Source organism: Andrographis paniculata, unplaced genomic scaffold, assembly GCF_009805555.1.
Source record: "Andrographis paniculata isolate CXL003 unplaced genomic scaffold, ASM980555v1 Contig32END, whole genome shotgun sequence".
In the NCBI taxonomy this organism is placed as follows: Eukaryota; Viridiplantae; Streptophyta; class Magnoliopsida; order Lamiales; family Acanthaceae; genus Andrographis; species Andrographis paniculata.
This window is the reverse complement of record NW_026137565.1, coordinates 4617602-4639005: the sequence shown is the minus strand read 5'-3', so window position 1 is coordinate 4639005 and position 21404 is coordinate 4617602. Positions and strand designations below refer to the sequence as shown.

General features: G+C 31.1%; 3 protein-coding genes across 5 annotated transcripts; 1 reads left to right on the top strand and 2 right to left on the bottom strand.

The window, feature by feature from the left end:
- Positions 1 to 562: 562 nt before the first annotated feature.
- LOC127247219 (protein DETOXIFICATION 19-like) lies at positions 563 to 3049 on the bottom strand. The gene is made up of 6 exons (XM_051268975.1): positions 2541 to 3049; positions 1751 to 2295; positions 1551 to 1637; positions 1425 to 1481; positions 996 to 1353; positions 563 to 915 (listed from the first exon to the last, which is right to left on the bottom strand). The coding sequence occupies exons 1-6, from the start codon at positions 2799 to 2801 to the stop codon at positions 781 to 783; spliced, it is 1443 nt and encodes a 480-aa protein (XP_051124932.1). The 5' UTR covers positions 2802 to 3049; the 3' UTR covers positions 563 to 780.
- Positions 3050 to 11572: 8523 nt separating this feature from the next.
- LOC127247510 (phytosulfokine receptor 2-like) lies at positions 11573 to 15589 on the top strand. 3 transcript variants are annotated; one of them, XM_051269367.1, is made up of 3 exons: positions 11573 to 11728; positions 11819 to 12001; positions 12204 to 15589. In XM_051269367.1, the coding sequence occupies exon 3, from the start codon at positions 12377 to 12379 to the stop codon at positions 15497 to 15499; it is 3123 nt and encodes a 1040-aa protein (XP_051125324.1). In that variant the 5' UTR covers positions 11573 to 11728; positions 11819 to 12001; positions 12204 to 12376; the 3' UTR covers positions 15500 to 15589. The 3 variants fall into 3 exon arrangements, with proteins under 3 accessions (XP_051125324.1, XP_051125325.1, XP_051125326.1); XM_051269368.1 differs by lacking the exon at positions 11819 to 12001; XM_051269369.1 differs by lacking the exon at positions 11819 to 12001 and having other exon boundaries at positions 12133 to 15589.
- A 13-nt stretch (positions 15590 to 15602) lies between these two features.
- Positions 15603 to 17066, bottom strand: LOC127247511 (probable protein phosphatase 2C 39). The gene is made up of 5 exons (XM_051269370.1): positions 16904 to 17066; positions 16522 to 16770; positions 16154 to 16430; positions 15911 to 16065; positions 15603 to 15835 (listed from the first exon to the last, which is right to left on the bottom strand). Exons 1-5 carry the CDS (start codon positions 16934 to 16936, stop codon positions 15698 to 15700), a joined length of 852 nt encoding a protein of 283 aa, XP_051125327.1. The 5' UTR covers positions 16937 to 17066; the 3' UTR covers positions 15603 to 15697.
- Between the last annotated feature and the right edge of the window lie 4338 nt (positions 17067 to 21404).

The window sequence follows — 21404 nt, the reverse complement described above, 5'->3', positions numbered from 1 at the left end:
TATTTATAATTGGTGGTAGGTCCATCATTACTAAAAAAAAAAAATTAAATCTTTGAATTATACAGGCAAAAGTGAAAATATGCAATTCGAAGTAATGAAAAATTCCTAACAACTATGAAATATCTTAAATTAAAATAATAAGTAAAAATCAGTTACAATAAAGAAATAATATAGCACTAAACTAGATTAGAATGATTGTCCAATTAATCAATTAATTCAAAGATAAAACTGACAAGGTCCTGCCTAATAATGACCTATATAAAATATGAGCAGAATTGTAATATATTATAAAAAAAATAAATGGCAATGCAAAATTGACCAGAAAAGAAATTCTGACCTAAAAATTTATTATTTAAATTTTTTGTTAGTGTATGACATAGACCACCACCATGTAAGGTATTTTTGTTTGATTTAATTTAAATTTATATAATTATTTGATATTATATAAATAAAAATTGATATAATATTTTTAATATAAAATTAATTTTTTTAATATATTATAAAAATAAGTAAACATTTTAACATAAAATTAATAAACAATAAAAAAAAAAATCTTCAAACAAAAGTCCAACCAAACAAGCCCTTATTTATTTATTTTTTTTAACTCAAAATAATAATTTTATTTCTATAAATAACCATATCATCGTAAATTAATTTTACTTTACATTTTTATTACACAATTACCACTGTTTTTATAACAAAAAAGTCTTTTTATCTATAATATAATATCAACATCGTGCCGAATCCAACTAAGACTATATTTGTTGGAGTATCATATAATCAGACAATTTCTCCGACAAGCTTGGGCGACGAATCCCTCGCAAGTTCTATTCGCGTCCAATTTGTTAATTTCGTAAGAAGCAATAGACTCATCATCTGCACCGACAGGCCGCAGATCAATCCAATCCACAGCCCCTGTACAAAGAAAACAAACCACATTTGTTCATTAAGAGATGAACATATGCTGTAGAGATGACAATATTATCCTTTATTACCTTGGCATAGAGATTAAACTTGAATCCCAGCAGAATCGCGATGGGCATTCCGATCAAATAGAAAGTCCCCAAGTTGATGAAGACTACCAAATGTTGGAACCCGCAGCCTCTCGACACACCCGACAGAATCCCTTGAACGAAATCGCAAAGTATCGATGCAACAAGCAGCGGCGTCATCGGCGCAAACGCTTCCGCGATCACCGCGCTGTCGCTGAAAGCGCTTGCCCACAGATCATGTCCCAACCCCAATGCCGACACCACCAATACCGCGAGAATTACCGTCAGTTTAAGACTAACCATCATCGCACTCCTCGCCCTTCCCGGATGCCCGGCTCCCAATTCGTTCGACACCCTCGTACTAAATAATATCTATAATTTAGCACAGTACTGATAACACATGACATAACATTATAACCATTTAAAAATTACCTAGCCGCTGCGCTGAGGCCGTATGCAACCATGTAGCAAATGGCTTCAGTATTGACGCTGCAGACGTAAACATTAATATGCATTTAATATGATGTTTTAAATAAAAAATTAATCATTTTTTCCTACCACATCGCGATTAAGGAGGTAGTGATTTCCGAATTCGGCATCAATCCAGCAAGCAAGACAAGAATCTCGAACGCCCAGTACTCCAGGCTGATCAAACAACATAAAAACACAAAATTCACTTCCAGCAGAGGCAAATTAATCATAAAGATATATATATATATATTTTTTTTCTCAAAAAAACTATAATCAACGAAGCTTACCAAACCATGGCTGCTGACGGCAGCGCAATCTTGAAAGTCAAATAAACATATTTAAGCGACTCCAAAGACAACCCATCCCAGGTAAGCTTAAACTTCTCCGCCTTAACAACGTACGATCCCAACATCAACACAGAGATCCACAGCGAAATCGAAGCTGCCAATGGAGCTCCGGTGTACCCAAGCCCGGACCAGTGCACCAAACCGTAGCCGATCCCGAAGTGGAGGACGAGAGGAACCAACGAACAGACCACCAAAGGCATAACAACAGATTGTGTCTGAAGAAACCTCAAAATATTCTGCAAAAATCCGTAAGCAAACAGGCTTGGAATCAGATACTTCAAGTACAGCCCGGCGGCCTTTGCAATTTCTGGGTCTTGGCCGAGAAGAATTAGAACAGCATCGGAAAACCACCATAGGAGGGATAAGAGAGCTGCGACGAAGGTCGTAATGATGCACGCCGCCTGTAAGTACAACCCTAACAGCCTGTACAATTTCGCGCCGTATCCTTGTCCGCATAGCGTCTCCAGCGAGCCGCTTAACCCCATCTGCGTTGAACAATTATGAATTATTTCGTCGAACATCTTGTGTGCAATATAAAAACCCTAAATACGGAGAGGACAAGTTTTTTTGGAAATGGAGCATCGTTGGAATCATTTCAATCAAATCAAAAAACCACAATTGGCAATCAGGTGACAGAGTTTCCTGAATTCGAATCGTGGACGGTTTTCCGCGTATAAAATTCTCGTGTTATCGTTTAACACAGATCAGTGATTAATTAAAGTATGGTTACCAAGAAAGCGTAGCCGGAGACGGAGGCCCAGGAATTGGCGAGATTAGCGCCGGCGAGCTGGAGGTGGCCGAGGTGGCCGGCGAACATGACGGAGACGAGAGGGATGAGGTAGAAGGAGACATTGGTGAGTATCATGGGGAGAGCGAAGAGCATCTGATCCTTGGCTTCGTCCAAATCGATCAATTTTCTGCACCACCGCCGCTCCGACGACGGCGGCCGGTCCAGAAGCGGCCGGTCCGCCTCGTCAAACTCGCCGGCCATCTTCACGGACTTGTGCACAATTCAAACCTCTCTTTTATTGTCAGTAGGAATTAGCGATACATAAAGGTGAGGAAAGGGACGGCAATGGCGGTAGGCGACAAGACAAGTAGAGGAGTGAATCGAAGGCGATTGGGGGAAGTCCCAACTACCCACTGGCCGCGATTTTAAATTGAGTTGATGCGCCATGAAAGGAAATGAAGGCTGCGCGTGGAGTTACTGTTTGGCAACTCTTTCTCTTTTCTCTTGTCTTGGTTGAACGATCATAGCGGCCAGTCAATTTGTGTTTTAGCCAGTCAATATTTGCAGAGCTTACCCTTCATACCTATACTTCTGCACTATAATTAGTTTCCTCTTTTGTCTATTTTGGATTATTTATTTATTTATTTTTTGGATGGATTATTTATTTATTTATTTTTTGGATGGATTATTTATTTATTTATTTTTTGGATAATCGTGGTGAAATCGAATATCAACGTAGTTATGTTTAGAATGGATTTGAACGTGATCGTAACAAGAGGTACAATCTAGAATAAGTAATAATATATTTGTAATTTGAATATAATTAAAAAATATTTTAATATTAATATATAATTATTTTTATTTAAAATATAAAATAAATAGAATACTTTCAATTAAAATGAAAGAAATATTTTATCCGTCCGCTTTAAACATCATATTTACCTTTCATCATTATATTGTAAATATTGTACTTATATTAAAAATATTTTTATATATAATTTTTTATAAATGTCCTTTTAATACTATTACAAGATACAAATGAAAGTATTTTTGTAATTTTATTTTTAATTTATACTAGATTTTGATATTAACATTTAAAAATGAACAGATAAAAAGTAAATGAAATTTTACAGAGGGACAGATGTAGCTAATTTTTTTACTCCATCAATTGTTTAAAAAATGATTTTTTTTTTATTTTAAATCATCTTATTTTATTTGACATATTTTTATATTTAATAAAAATATTAATGTAAAATATATTTAATAAATATAAATCAATTTAATTAAATATAAAATAAATAATATTATACATCATCATACATTAATTTATATTTTAAAACTATTAATAGTACAAACTATATAGATTGTAGTACAAATAAGATACTACAATGCAAACATAAATAAATATATAGTTAATTATGCAAGTCAGAAAGATTATATCCAAATAATAAATTTGTATTTATTTTTATTTGATTTGAAAATTTTTATATTAAAATAATGTAATAGAATATTTTTGTGAGAATTTTTTTTTTTTTTGAAAAACATAAAATTGAAATAATAAAATATGGAAATTTAGTGCTAAAAGAAGCACACCATTGGTCTTCTATGTATTATATGTTGTTAATTACTAGTATGCATGATAGCAGCTTGCCATGTAAATTGAACTTTTTTATTTAAAGAGCGTTTTGTAATAAAAATATTTTCTGGAAGGAGCACATTCAATAAAGGCTGCCTTGGGGAAGTGCAATCCAGGCCCATTCAAAAGAGGGCCTATATTTGTATAAGAAATTAATAAATTATATAAATATCAACAATAATAAGTTTAATTCATTTTAAAATAAAAATAAAATCATCTCAAATAATTAAACAATTCGATATAATTACGTCAATTTTCATAATTTCTGTTGTGAATTTGTATTTTTACTTTCAGTCAAATATATTTAAGATATATTTAGTATATATATATATATATATGGTAGTTTGGATAGTTATATAATATATATAATAATTTACATATGAAATTTAATTATCATTCTAAATATACTTCCTTTTATATACCCAATATATTACATTTAATAACCCATTATTTCACATAAAATTTCATGACAATAGTACACTGGCCGTTTGGATTGGCTTAAAAAAAAAGCAGAAGTCAAAAGTAGAAGCAGAACCAGAAGCCAAAAGCAGAAAAAGTTCAATTTTGTATTTGGATAAATCATTATAAAAGCAGCTTTTCGTAAAAAACTGTTTGGACGTTGTACAGTTAAAAGTGCTTTTTAAACTGTTAAAATTACTTAAAATGACATGCGGTTAATATAATATTAGTATTTTTATATAACACTTTTATAATTTAATTTAAATTTTATAAATTATATTTAAAGATGTTAAATTAAAGTATAAAAAATATACTTTTAAATTTTGATTATTTGTATTTAAAAATTTTAATTTAAGGATAATATATCAATTAAACATAAAATTACAGTATAATATTATATAATTTGTATTTTATAATTTATTTAAAAATTTTATAAATTATATTTAGTAATTTAAGTATAATTACAAAATTTATATACTCCTATTTACATTCGGTATTTAAATTTTAAATTTTAATCCAAATATAGTACATAAATTAAAAATAATAAATTAATTATATTTTTTTATTTGTATTAAAATATACTCCCTCCGTGCCAGATACCGTGTCTGCTACACTGTAGACACGGTATTTTAGGAGGGGTGTAATTAGTAGATAATTAAGAATGTATTTTTGAAAATAATTATCCTATAATATAAATAATTACAAATTAAGATTAAGATAACTAATTAGTTTAATTAAAATTAAAAGAAAAATAAAATTAAAAAATTTAAAATGAGATTAAAGTGTGTAATCATTTTCCGAAAAAGGAAAGTGACATGGTACGTGGGACGGACATAAACGGCAACGTGGACATGGTATTTGGGACGGAGGGAGTAATATATAAGTTATTTATTTTTATATTATTATTATTATTATTATTATTAAGGATAAAATAATAATTTTAACTGAAAAGTGCTTATGCTTATAGCAGAAGCTACCCCAGTGTGCTTCTGAAAAAAACACTTTTCAACTTCAAAACATGCTTCTACTTTTGAATAGAAGCCAATGTAAACAACTGCAAACTATTTTTTTTTAGAAGCAGAAGTCAAAAGCTCCTGCTAGAAGCCAATCCAAACGGACATTAGTCCACGCATAATACTACAACCTAAATAGTGGCGTCATTGAACAATATAGAGGTTATTATATTTTAATTTTAGTTAAATATTTAATATTGTTTGTGGGTTTAATATGTGGATGAAATTGGATTAATGGGCAAGTAATTTAATTAGGTCACTTTTAATTTGTGTAGAGTTTGGGATTATATTAAATTTGTATTCAACTTGTCAAAGTGCAAAAGGCTGAAAGCATAATTATGCCCATAAATATTTGTCCATATGATTATTGTCTCCACTTATTATTATTGTTATTATTATTATTATTACCCAATAAAATATTATCCGTGGAGTTTGACTCCTACTCTGAAATATTATTGATGAAATCATATGGTCATTGTCTCCCACCATTTATTTGACTTATTTTTCCATTATATGCATAATGATGTTGCTCCCAATTCACAATTTCATAGATAATTTATATTTATTGTAATTACTACTATTATTAATAATAGCGTATTTACTTTGTTTGATATATATATATATATTATAATGCGAAAATCTGCAATCGCTATTTATCATGTGCTTCGAGTAAACTCAATCAAATTTAATAATTTGTAAATTAGATCTGCCAAAATACGGTTAAGTACGGTCTTTAATCCTTTAGAATGTGTCATTTGAACGATTGAGAACTAGCATAGTCTCTTGTATCGACGACAATAATGGATCTTAAATATAATTAGGATATATCAATATAAAATACTATCTCTGTCTGGCTCTAAACGTTCCATTTACTTTTTACGTTTTGATATTCGAATATTAATTATTATATGAAAACGTAGTATAAATTAAGTGAAAATGACAAAAATAATTCTATTAGTATCTTATAATACATTGTAATGACATTTGTGTAAAAATTATACAAATAAAAGAATATTTTTAATGTTAAGTACGATGACGCAAAATGTAAATGAGACCTTAGAGTCTAACGAAAATAATATATTTTTTCAGCTAAAATGTAAAAAATATATATATATTTATAACATGAGACCCTATAATTGCTACAGTTCCAATGTATATTAGATCAAATATAAAGATATATAGATAATCAACAATGTGAAAATTCATACTCCCTGGGTACACTCTGGGTAAACTTCCGATCTAATTTAATAGTCTGCAAATTAAGTTTATTAAAACAAGTTACACTGGACGAACTTAATAAATATATTTTATTATTACGTATGGAGGAGCACATATGTATAAGGATAAATTATACTACATATCTTATTAAAATTGCATAAATATCATATGTTTTATTTAATAACTATATCATTATTTGTCCTATTTTTTTGGATAAAAGGATTTAATCTATATATGCTTTATACTAATAATATTTTTTGGATAAAAGGATTTAATCTATGTATGCTTTATACTAATAATATTTTTTGGATAAAAGGATTTAATCTATGTATGTTTTTATACTAATAATATATAATTTTATATAAAAAATAAATAAAATATAGGGTGTGTTTACCTGTAAAATTTTATTTTTGATTTTACTATTCTAAATTCTTATTTGAAAAACCATCAAATCAAGCACACATATATATATTTTTTAATTATTATATTGCATTAAAATTTAATTTTAGATTCAAAATATCAATCAATATATATTTATATCACATAAATAACAATTTTAATTTAAAATTTTACTGTTTAAAATCAAAACTCAAAACCAAAATTCCATGAATAAATACACCAAAAGTTTATATTGTTATTATTGAGAAATATGGTGAAAGTATTATGAAAATGTATTTTGTTATTGGTTGAGTTTTAGTTTGAAAGTTGGATTGAAAGTAATTTATTTAATTAATAATTGATTTATGATTTAATTTATATATAATTAAAAAGAAATTAAAAATATGTGTTTAAACATTTAAAAAATATAGATATTTCTTACAAAATAATATATGAAAAATACTATTTCAACAAAAAAATCAAATTGACATACAATTTCAAATCACAAATAAAAACAAACATACTACTATATTTGAAGAAAAAATTGGGAGTGTAGTATCAATCAAAATCCAACAATATGTAACCAAACACAGAGTTTGTTCACCATCAATTTTGTGTTGATATAATCCCCAATAAAAATTAATAAAAAATAAAATATATACACATATGTATCCAATATGAATAATATATATTGTATTATTTCATAAAAAATAATAAATTAAAATAAAATACTTCATTTGTTTTTCATTTATTTTTTGCGTGTTGATATTTGAATATTAATTATTATATTAAAACGTAGTATAAATTAAGTATAATTATACAATTATAAGGATATTTTTAATGTTAAGTACAATAACGCAAAATGTAAATGTAATACTTAGAGGTGGACGGATGAAATGTTATTTTTTTTTTATATTATCAACTTAATTTTTTTTACATACTTTACATCAAAAAATTATTTCAAACTAAAATACTAAATAAATAACCGATGCACGTTATAAGTTAATGCATTATTTGATTGGACACGTGTTAAGATGGGTTGCAATGCAAGACATGTTTGTCTCTTCGTAGGTTGGAAGTTAAATCAAATTTATTGACATTTGGTTTCCAAATTTAGAAGAGACAAATATTTGTGGAGAACAATTATTGTTATTTAGATTCGATAGATCATATGTAGATGCATGTTAGGTTTAGATGTAGTTGGTATATTTGGGTGCCAAAATTCAAAGGAGATTGATGTAAGTCGACTTACACATAATAATTGAAATTTAATTATACTATCATATATATATATACATAAATATAAAAGTTGATCCACTCTGATAATTCAATCTGAATCTGACCCAAAATAATTGAGTTTGAGTTGAAATTTTTGACTCAATTAATAATTGAGTCAAACCTGTTTAACTTGTTTAATTAAATGAGTTAGGTTTAAGTTCAAATTTTCAACTCGAAAATAATTCGTCTAAACTGTTTAATTAATATTATTTTAAATTTAAATGTATTTTAAAATTTTACCAATTCAATTCAAATATTCATGGACAATTTATAAAAATAAAATAAAATTTAATCTAAAATTCTATAAAATTAGGATTAAACAAATGATTGTGTTGTGTACTATTATATAGTGTTTGTTAATTCGACTCTTTAATATCGGTTTTAATGATATGAATAAGTAGTTTTTGCTTTAATATGTAAATATTTTATGCATTTGAAATTTTTGTTAGTAGAAATTACAATTTTAAATTAAAATTTACAAATTTCAGATTTAAACAGATTATACAGGTAGGATTCAGGTTGATCCGATTAATAAAATGTCTAAGTTAATGTTACAAATATCAACCCGTTTAATTAACTAGATCAAGTTCAAACCTGATTCCTTTGTCAGCCCTAATCACACGTGGTCAGGTTAGTGTGACTTGTCTTGTTGGGTTTAGTTTGAAGGCTATTAGGTTAAATCGAAAATTTACCCAAAATAGTCTGGCAACCTCTTTTCGGTCTGAGTTGGATTTTGAAATTTAGACTTTTCATATGATATTTTGGAAAAAAAAATAAAAATAATGTTTTACTAGAATAAAATCCAAATTGTAAGAAAATTGTGTAGAAACTAAAATAACTCATCCCAAAACTAAAAAATAAAAATAAAAGTATATTAAATACTGAACTTCTTATTTATTTATAACCGAATTTGGTCATATTTTATGTAGATAGCACACCCTTTTATTACTTTGAAGCTAACATTGTATCTTGCACATGAATTCAACATATTTAACTAAAGAACACAGCATTTCAAAATTAATATAATGTTGTTTCCTCTTATGAACATTAAATCCATCCTTTATGTTGATATAAAAATAAATTAGTATATCATAAAATTTAGATAAAATATATGTTATATATTTATATTAAATCATGTGTATTGTTGTATGCATGTTTCATTCTTTATGATTTATCCTTACAATTTACAAGCAAATGATATGATATAGACCGCCTCCTGTTTTCTATGAATTAGGTGAAGCCGAGTCCTCATTTTTGTCAATATTATTACTCCATCCGTTATCCAAACGTGTGCTCATTTGATCGGACACGAATTTTAATAAAAATAAATAATAATTGTTAATTTTTTTTTTTGTAATAGAAAACAGTATAAAAATAGAATGATTTTTTACTTAAAAAAAATAAGAATATATTTTTATGACACCCCAAAAAAGAAAATGAGAGTTTAGGGTGTAATATTATTATTATTATTATTATTAGGACCATAGGGGCACCGGCTACGCCCTAAAACATTGACCTCAATCTACGCTCCCATCCTTTATTAATTATTTATTTAATATTTTTCAACAATAGTTCTATGTTTATTTATTACACATATTTTATAATATTGTTAGCATTTTATATATCTATATAATGTAATAAAAAGATGAATATACAATTTTATCTTTAAAATGTTTTATAATGCACTTAAATTTTATTAATTGTATTGCTGTAACATATAAGAGTTTGTATTTTAATGGGCACGGACAGGGATGAAACTATTGACTTTCAAAACTCAAATTTTTATGATTTTTTTGGTGTTAAAAATATAAATTTTTATGTATTTATATACAATTTGTTCTAAAAAACTATCCAAATTCATATATAATTATGTCATTATTTTTTATTTAAATTTATTAGTTAATATTAAATAAATTATAATATTTTGTCATACAAAATTTAAATGCTATTTTCGTCACTAGACACGAATCTAATGCTGATCGTATTGATCCCGTCAAATCATTACGAGATCCCGTGCTTATTTTAATACATGTATGGACTATAACTACTTAAGAAAACATATAAATTGATTTCAAATGGATGAAAATAGGAAATCAGATGAATTGATTCCAAAGGGAAATAATATTAGAATAAGAGATATAAAAGTAGTTTGTTTGATTCAGAAAATTAAAATTTTGAGAGATGAATAATTTCTTAATTTTTTTTATTTTTTATTTTGATTTGTCTTTAATGTGCTGAGAAATAAAGTGAAATAAAAATTAAAAATTTATGTGTTTATTTATTTTTAACTTTTATGATTTTTATTAAATATATATATTCCGATCTCATAAAAATTATATTCTTTCTGTCTTAAAATAATGTTAATTTAGTAATGGTACTATATAGCTAACATAATAAATAACCTTTCCGATCTAACATAATAAATAGCATTCCAACTTACATTATATTACACAAATGCAATTACTTTTCTATTACAAATACTATTGACGTATTTTTGTTATTTTTCACTACAATCCAATATAATATTAATATTAAAAAATTTACTTAAAATAGTAATATTTCTACTGGACAGATAAAGTATATAAATTATTATTCAAATAACATATCAAAGTAAAAATTCACTAATTAAATAGGACAATATATATTTTTATATATTCTCACCTCAATCAAACCATCTCTTATTTAATTCATTGTTTTCATGTAACGATTCATTCTCTATTTTTCCACCGGTAATATATGGTCCTTTTAAATTGATTTATCTACATCATTGCATGCATTATATATATATATATATATTTTTTATATTTCGAATACTTTTTTTTAAATAATTTTCAATTTAATTCTTTCTTTTACCAACAAATAGGACAAGAAAGATGGGAAAATTGCAATGAGAACACATTAATGGCACGCCAAAATTACAATTTAATTTTTACTTCTAGTCCACTAAGTAATAATTAATTAATCCTCATTTGAAATAAAGTCAGCCCTGGTTGTGTCATCATTTGAAATAATAAGTCCCACCATCACCATCACCAATTTTTAAGAGCCCCCAACAAGGAAAAAACAGGTAGCCAAAGTCGTCGGGACGAGGGAGAGTTGGGGAAATTTTATCCTCTTTAATTTTCCTGCGCAATAAAGAAGAATCTTTGGTTAACTTGCTTTCCTCCAAGTTTCTTTAATTCGAAAGCAAGCATTACTGTGTTCGAGTAAGTCTTCTCTGCTCTTTATTTATCTTTCACCATTTTCTTCAGCCATCCGTATCTTCAAATTTCAAGATTCTCTGTTTTTATTTCCAGTGGCTGTAGTCGTCGAAGCCCACTTGCAGGAAAAAAGGGCCAACTTTTGCTAAGTGTTTGATCATTCATTTCTGTTGTGGGACTGTGGTTTGCTTCCTCTACAAGCGATATGGCCTTGACAAAATTGCTTCTGTTGTGCCCCTTTTTCTATTACATATTTTTGTGTGAATTGATTTTCTTCATGTAAGTTCGGGATTCGAAACCCTAATAACCTCTCTTTGTTGTTTGCTGTGGACCTGTGGTGGTTATTTTGATTTTTATATGAACTTTCTTGTTCTGATTAGGGATTGCACTGAATAAATTGTTCTATTTAGGTATTGAATACATATCCATCGAATTCGATTTCGGGTTTGGAACTGAGAATTTGGGGGTGGTTTTTCTGCAGGTGGATATTTAAAATCTTTTGATTTCCTGCCCAAAGCTTGCTTTTCTCTGGTAGGGTTTGATTTTCGAACTCTGTGGTGGAAGCAATTTGGGAGTATTCTTCGATTTCGAAAGGTATTGCAGAAAAGCTCAATCGGTCAATCCCACCATAATTTTCTTCTGAAACGAGGATTAATGATTGCCAGTGACTTCCCACTGATGAATCTCCTGAATTCTGGATTCTTGGCTTTCATTTTCGTTAGTCTTGTAGCTGCCTCGCAGACTTGTCATCCAAATGATTTGTCAGCCCTTAAGGATTTTGCAGGGCAGTTAACCAACGGTTCTGTAAAATTCCAATGGCTGAATGAATCGAATTGCTGTGGATGGGAAGGAGTTGTCTGCGGAAATGGAGTCGACAAATCAGGATTGGGCAGAGTGATCGAGCTGAGTTTATCAGGCAAAGGCTTGAAAGGAGTGGTTTCAGCATCCATTTCCAATTTGGATAACCTGAAATCGCTCGATCTTTCGTACAATTCTCTCGAAGGCGAAATACCTTCGAAATTCTCCAATCTGAAGCAGCTGGAAGTCCTTGATTTCAGCCATAATGTTCTTGTCGGAACAGCATTCGGATCTATTGCTGGTTTGGAATCAATTCAGTCGCTCAATCTATCCGGAAACTCATTCAATGGAAGTTTAAATGATTTCGGGATATTCCCAAATCTTTTCGCATTGAATTTGAGCAACAATTTCTTCAATGGTCAGCTCAACACAAGAAACTGCAGCTTCTCCAGCAAAATCAGAGTTCTTGATTTATCTCGGAATCATTTCACCGGTGGAATTCAAGGCTTCGACGCTTGCAGCCGGTTAATTCAGCAGCTTCATCTTGATTTCAATTCGTTTTCTGGTGAAATTCCTGATTCGCTTTACTTGCTGTCCTCTTTAGAGCTGCTGTCGATTTCTGTAAATAATTTTTCCGGCGAGCTCAGTGAGAAAATCGGCAACCTTTCCAACCTCAAAGTGTTGGTTTTATCCGGGAACCGGTTCTCAGGCTCTCTGCCTAATGTTTTTGGGAATTTAACTCATCTCGAGCTGTTTATTGCATATTCGAATTCATTCGACGGTTTGTTGCCCTCGACTTTATCACTTTGCTCTAAGTTACGGGTGCTAGATCTCCGCAACAACTCACTTTCTGGTCGAATTGATCTTGATTTTTCGGGGCTCTCTAATCTCTGTACACTCGATTTGGGAACTAATCGTTTTATTGGATCATTACCAGAGTCGCTCTCTCGCTGCCAAGGATTGGAAGTTGTGAGCCTTGCTCGAAACAATTTAAGTGGTTCGATCCCACCTAGCTATGCTAATCTGTCGTCTCTTAAATTTCTCTCGCTGTCGAACAATAGCCTTGCTGATTTATCGAGATCCTTATCTGTGTTGAAGAATTGCAGGAACCTCACCACCCTTATACTCACGAAAAATTTCCATGGTGAAGAGATTCCCGAAAATGTGTCTGGATTCGAAAGCCTCCTTCTTCTTGCCCTGGGAAACTGCGGCCTGACCGGTAGGATCCCAAATTGGCTGTCGAATTGCCGGAAGTTGCAAGTCCTCGACTTGTCGTGGAACCGTCTGGACGGCAGCATGCCTTCCTGGATAGGCCGGATGGACGGTTTATTCTATTTGGATTTATCTAACAATTCATTAACCGGCGGGATTCCAAAAAGTGTGACGGAGCTCAGAAGCCTTAGCTCTGTCAACGGCTACGCCTCGAGCCTTAATGCTTCGACTGGTATCCCGATTTTTGTCAAGAGAAATCAGACCGGCACAGCCTTGCAGTATAATCAAGCTTCGAGTTTCCCTCCGTCGATATTTTTGAACGACAACCGGATAAATGGATCGATTTGGCCTGAAATTGGGCAGTTGAGGCAGCTCCATGTCTTGGATCTAAGTCGGAATAACATATCCGGGACCATTCCCAGCTCGATATCGGAAATGGTGAATCTCGAGACACTTGATTTGTCGGACAATGATCTCCACGGATCGATCCCTTCATCGTTCAACCGCCTCACTTTTCTCTCAAAGTTTAGCGTCGCGAATAATCATCTCGAGGGGCCTATTCCAACCGGGGGACAATTCTTTAGTTTTCCGAGCTCGAGCTTTGAGGGAAATCCTGGACTTTGTGGGAAGTTAATTTCATCTTGTATCGACAAAAACTCGGATAATACTTCTTTGTCTCATCGACATGGAAAATTTGGTCAGGGAAGTATTCTCAGTATAACACTCAGCGTTGGGATTGCGATGGCTTTGATCGTAGCAGTTCTTGTAATAAAAATATCGAGAAATGATGTTAAAGTTCCGACTGAACTTTCGGAGGAGGAAATCAGCCATGGATTTACCGATGCATTTGGGCCTCCGAAGCTGGTTCTTTTCAAGAATGCCGAGTGTCGGGAACTCACAGTTCTTGATTTGCTTAAGTCGACTAATAACTTCAACCAATCGAACATCGTTGGTTGCGGAGGCTTCGGATTAGTTTATATGGCTGATCTTCCTAACGGCGCTAAAGCAGCGATCAAGAGGCTTTCTGGAGACTGCGGACAAATGGAACGCGAATTTCAAGCCGAAGTCGAAGCTCTCTCAAGAGCGCAGCACAAAAACCTCGTCTCGCTTCAGGGCTATTGTCGCTGTGGGAACGACCGGCTGCTAATCTACTCTTACATGGAAAATGGAAGTCTCGACTACTGGCTGCACGAAAGAGTCGATGCAAGTTCTTTTCTTACATGGGATACTAGGTTAAAAATTGCACGTGGCACAGCTCATGGCTTGGCGTACTTGCACAAAGAGCCGAACATAATTCATAGAGACATCAAAACGAGTAACATCCTTTTGGACGAGAAATTCGAAGCTCATTTAGCCGATTTTGGGCTCTCGCGGCTACTCCGCCCTTACGACACTCATGTAACGACAGATTTAGTCGGTACTTTGGGGTACATTCCGCCGGAATACAGCCAGACATTGACGGCGACTTTCAGGGGCGACATATACAGCTTTGGAGTTGTTCTACTTGAGCTTCTTACCGGTAGGCGACCTGTCGAGGTGTGTAAGGGAAAAAGTTGCCGGGACCTTGTTGCGTGGGTGCATCAAAAGAAATTCGAGAAATCGGAGGAAGAGATATTTGATTTGACTCTTCGAGGTAAAGATTGTTATGACAACAACAAACAACTGATGATTGTGCTCGGTATTGCTTGTAAATGTTTAGACCGTGATCCTCGGAGAAGACCCTCGATCGATGAAGTTGTATCGTTGCTAGATGCGGTCGATATTTAGGAATAGGACATTCTCCTATAATCGAGACAAAAGTTTGTTCAATTTCGATGTATATTGTATAGAATGCATTTGATCCGGTTTGTTCTTCAATTCGATTTGGATCTGACGGCCTAAACTATTATCATTCTGATTGTGTAAATTCATTACAGCCAAATTTTATACATGTAACAAAAGAAACTGTTCGAAAGATATTATTTGTCACCCAAATCTGACAACTACACAAGAAATGTCGTCTGTGCTCTTTCTAGAAACTGCTTCTTCATTCAGAGCCTTGGCTGCAGATTTAGCATCTTTGATGTTCCTGATGCAGTTCACTGCCTCTTGGTTCGACATAACCTGCAATTAATCCCAACGCCATCAATTTACTTCTGTAATAAATAAGGCATTCGGAGAAGACGATGAACTGCAGACCTTCCAGATGCCATCACTGGCCAAGACGATGAACTCAGTCTCATCGTCGATGATCTCCACGGCCACGTCGGGTTCCGAACTCAGATGCTCTTTCAGGCTCTTGTCGCCGAATGCTCTCGCCACCGCTAATTGCCCGTCGACTCTCGGAACATCGCCTGATTAATTAATTAACATATATACAGACAACCTCAAATAATCTGGATCGAAATGGAAGTAATCGATAATTCGTCGACATCCTCGAACCTGGAAACCTTGTAACAAATCCACCCCTGTTTTCAATCGTCTCCCTCTCCTTCTCCGGCTCGTGATCCACCGACAGCTGTTTCGCCACGCCGTTCTTACATATAACGGCTCTGGAATCGCCGACATTGGCCACCACGAGCTTCTGGCAATTGATCAGTATCGCCGTCACGGCGGTGGAGCCGCCTTTGCCGAGATCCTTAGCTTTGTCGAGAATCATGGTGTCTGTGATTCGGTATGCCCGACGGATTGCGTTCTCCGTAGCTGTCCAGAAATCGGGCTGCAAGTTGCAGATTCAAAATTAAATCAAATTAAATTAATTGAATAAATTGAATTGGGGATTATAAAACTTTAAATAGCAAAATGACAACCTCGTTGAGAATGTTGTTGAAAAGATGAGACCTCAAATATTCTGGAATGTCGCGGCTGAGGTGGCCGTCGAAGATTGCGAAGAGGCCGACCTCCTTGTCGTTGACCTGTTTGAACTGCGCGAAAACGTAATCCTCCATGGGGTGGGTGGATTTGCCTTCCAGCAAATGGAATCCATGCGTGACGTGTTTCGACATCTTGCTCTTTCCCTTCCCCACGTCGCCGCGGGGGGAAGAGATTCCCACTTTTTCCTGAAATTAATTAAGAGCTTGTTATTACATGATTACATACAGTGCTGCACGACCTCGGAATGGTTGAAGTCTTGTGTGTCGTCTGATAATCAAAATTGAAAAGCGAAAACGATGCAATTGGAAGAGGGGGTACCATCATCTTGTGGACGATTTCCTTTCCAGACATGGTGGGGTTAAGATTGAGACAAAATGGATAGTCTGCGAGAGAGAGAGAGATGTATGGATTTGTACGAATGGTGTGTATATCCAATTATCCATATCCATCCAGCAGTGGGAGATATTTGCGCAGCAGCAGAGAGAGGCAGAGGGTAAGAGGGTTGATGACGATGTTTTGACAGGTGACACGCGTTCCTATGTGGTTGATTCTTCAATTTCCGTATTTCTTTGTACGCGTATGACGTGTCCCTGTCCGGTTTTCAAAGTTCGGATAAATCAATAAAAAAATTAAAATACTCCCGTTTGGATAAAAAATAAGATTGGTGGTTGTATTTGGTGAGAGAATTTTACCACTCATTATTTAACCATTTTTTTTTTTAAACATCAATATTTATTTTTGCACCAAAGTACATGTTTAAGGAAATGATATATATATATATATAATTAATAATAATAAATTATAATATTATTTTATTATTATTTTTATATAATTAATAATATTGATAATTTTTATTAGAAAAATGACAAAATTATTTATTTTTGACGTATGAACAAATGAGTGTTTGCTGTCGCAACTGATGTTTATTACAAATAAAAAATATTTATTACAAATTAGAAAATCTTCGACACAGACAGAAAAATGACCGAGTTGGTCAATTTGACTGCATTGAATTGGAATGAGACAAGTGTATAAGCCCCTCTTCAGTGTCCCTTTTATCCTGCATGACATTTATTGTCTAGTACTCGCTGCTTCAAAGTTGCTCCCAGTCAACTTTGTCCATTTCTATATCGCGTGTATATGTTTTGTTTTCATGTTTGTGTTTGAATCAAGTGAACAATCAGAACTCAAGAGTGGTGTATCATTTCCACCGGTTAGAGTGTTGAGAGACTCTCATCCATAAAAGTTTGAAAAGACGAGAATAAGAATTTTTGGAGTCGAAACCAAAAGAAATAACCATCCGGTATGAAATCTTATTTTTAGCTTGGCCGCTGATTTGTTGAAATTTTTACGGTGTAATAACAGTCAGTCTATGAGATTTTGTGTAAACTAAATGAAGTTTGGGTAGAAAATAGGTTGAGTAATTTTGTATGATGTGTTATACGGTGTAAACCAAGTGTTTGGTTTAGTTAAAACTCCTGGATTGGAATCCTCCGAATATAGGTTGGAAAATCAAACTGGGTAAACAAACTTTGTGTATTGTTTCCTTTCTGCACTTATTTAGTCATCGATCTGTGCACAAACACATAATGCCGTTATAACCACGCGACAATCATTCATTCAAAGCTGTGCAATCCACCGACGGTTTTTTATTTTCATTGCGTATATAGATCAGAGACGTTGGACCTCTTTGGGGACTGATCGAATATCCAACACTTTTAAAATAAATTTAACATATTCAATCCGTCCAATTGAAAAGTTACTGTTTACTATTTGCACATAATTTTTTTTAAATTAGTATTATATTGGGTTGTAGTTGAAAAAGACAAAAATATCCCTATTAAGATTGTATAATATAAAAGTAATAATATTTCTATAATAATATATTGTAATTTGGAAGGTTATTTATTATATTAAATATATAGTACAATTATTAAATTATGAAATAGTAATTTGTTTTAAAACTGACGAAAATAGAAAATGACAACATTTCAATGAGATGGACGAAGTATATGATTAAAAAAAAATTAAAATATATTTTTAAATATTTTAAAAATTATATCGCAAAAAAAATATATACAATATGAATATAATTTTGTAAAAAAAAAATTCTATAATAGAAGTAAATAAAAAAAATACTTTTATTTATTTATAACTAACATAAATTAATTTTATAAAAGATGCGAAATTTTAAATATAGATAAATATATGTATATTTTTTAAAGAGAAATATATAAATAAAAGAGTTTTGAATGAGTTTACATGATGATATTATATCTTACATAGTTAATTATTTATAATTGTTAAGTATATTTTAATTTTGGTAAATTTTACCAAAAAAATAGATATATATGTTAATTATTATAGGATAGACAAAAATAAAAATAGTGTTCATTGTAGTAGGACAAAGAGTATTACAATATTTATTCTTACTTATTATATCATATAATATATTTTTTTTTATTAGAATATCAAACCCCAATTCCTACTTTGTAATAAATTTTCAACCAATTTTTTTTTAAAAAAAAATTAATATATTACACATACTTATTATTTTTATATATTATCTACACAATTTTCTATAACTCACATGAATTTTTTTCCTTCAAATCAAAATACAAAACAAACACACCTTAGTAACTTTAGTTGGATATAAAAACAATACTCCCACCCTTCGGACTTAATAGTTATGTTCAACACGTTTCAAATTAATACTATGTAACTATATATATATATTTTATTATTATTATTACATAAATATTACCACTTTTCTACACTTAAATTAAAACACACTTATAAGAGCAATTTTCTTTTTTTTTTTTAAAAAAATTGTACTAACTATCAATATAATATCAATAATTTTTAAGTTTGTGTTAAATACAAATTAACCTATTCTTTCAGGACGAAAGAAGTAATATTTTATTAGTTTTGAAATTTGTACGATGATTTTAATATTTTTGTGTTTAATACTTTGTATATATATTTATTTTCGCTCAATTCATCCCGTAATATTTCCAATTGTAATTCCTACAAAATAATAATAAAAGATACAATATTTTATGCAAAAGTCAAAAAGTTAAATATAGTTCCAGGAACATGTCTGTGTTTAGAACACGGGCGGGAACACGGCTGTGTTGGCTTCCTAGGACGTTCAGTCACCTTTTGAGTCATTCAACACGGTTGTGTTCAAGCCAATACGGTCGTGTTCAGTCCTAATCAACCGATTTGAGACTAAAATTGATAAATTTTTATTTGAGTGGGGACCCAAATTAATAATTTTTTTAAAAATAAGAACAAAATTAATAATTATAATATTGAATGAGACCAAAAATAATTTTTACTCTACTTCTTTTTTACTTGTCCGGACGAAATAAATGAAAGGGAAGCTGAAGCCACCCTTACCCTTAGCCCACAAAAAATTAATGGGAAGGAGGCTGAAGCCCAGTCTTGGCCACACATAATACCGCCCCTGGGATACTATAGGGTATGTTTTAAAACTTTAAATTAGAATATGTATTCATATAAAACTGAATTATGATATAAATACTACTCGTTTGACCAGAGACACGTGTTTTAAAAAAAAATAGGTAAAAATAATTTTTTTAACTTTTTAACCTAAAGAAAATGTACAAAAATGGTACTTTTCTACTTAAGAAAATACCATAATATTAAGAGGATATTAACATATTTTTTATATATTGTTATTTAGGACTCACATGCCAATATATATGCATTCTCTTTTTAGGTTAATATGTAATTTTTATTTTTCACAAATATTCAAATAAAGGGAAATGAGAATAAATTTAAATGATAAAAAAAAATATATTTAGATGACCGATGAAGCATTTTGATTGAATAATGCATTTTTATTGAAAATCATATAAGAAATAATATAATTTTTTATTTAAATTAAACACAAACACACCATAAGTTATATCTACCGAAAAAATAAAAAGAAATGATTAGGGGTGTGACTTGGGTGTTAGGTCTAATTTGCAGGGTATTAGGTTCGACCGGGGGTTTATCCAGTGCATACTCGGCTGCGAGTTCTCACGCTCATAAAAAAAAAATAAAAATAAAATATGAACATATATTTTGAATATGTATTATATTATCAATATATCTTGTATTGTTGATTTATATTTCGTTTACCTATTGTGTTGGGACTCTCGTTTGCGGATATGTGAATAATGATTTAGTTTCCCTAACAGTTAAAGCTTTTAGGTGAGACGATCATTAGCATCCGATATGGTGTCAGAGTCTAGGTAAGGTCTCCCTATTTGTTGCATGTGCAAGTTTTATGCTTATAACACTTGCTGTATAGAAATATATGAGTATATCATTTGCTAAAATTAATTGTTATATATTTGTGTTTATATTATGTTAATATAACTAATGTGTTATTAAAATAATATGGTGGACTGTGTTTGTTTGTTAGCCCACGTTATAACCCATTTTGATCAATTACATTGCATGTTTTTTAGTATAATTTCATTTACCTAAATGGACATCATCTAATATATTGCTATCTAGCTACCCAATTTGTACTTATTTAAATAGTCTTAATTTTTTTATCTCATTTTTGTGATACTTACAACAAAATATAAAACTAAAATTGTATGTAAATTCAGGTACTGAGTTTGTAAATTAAGATAATTAACTTATTCACTTTGTCTTGTAGATGTTTAATTTTGAATATGAGATTGATAAAACAGTTCGGTAGTAAAAATTTCAGTATATAATTGCAGTGGATATTGCACGATTGGCCCGACGAGAAATGTGTCAAAATATTGAAGAATTGCAAAGCAGCAATCCCCAG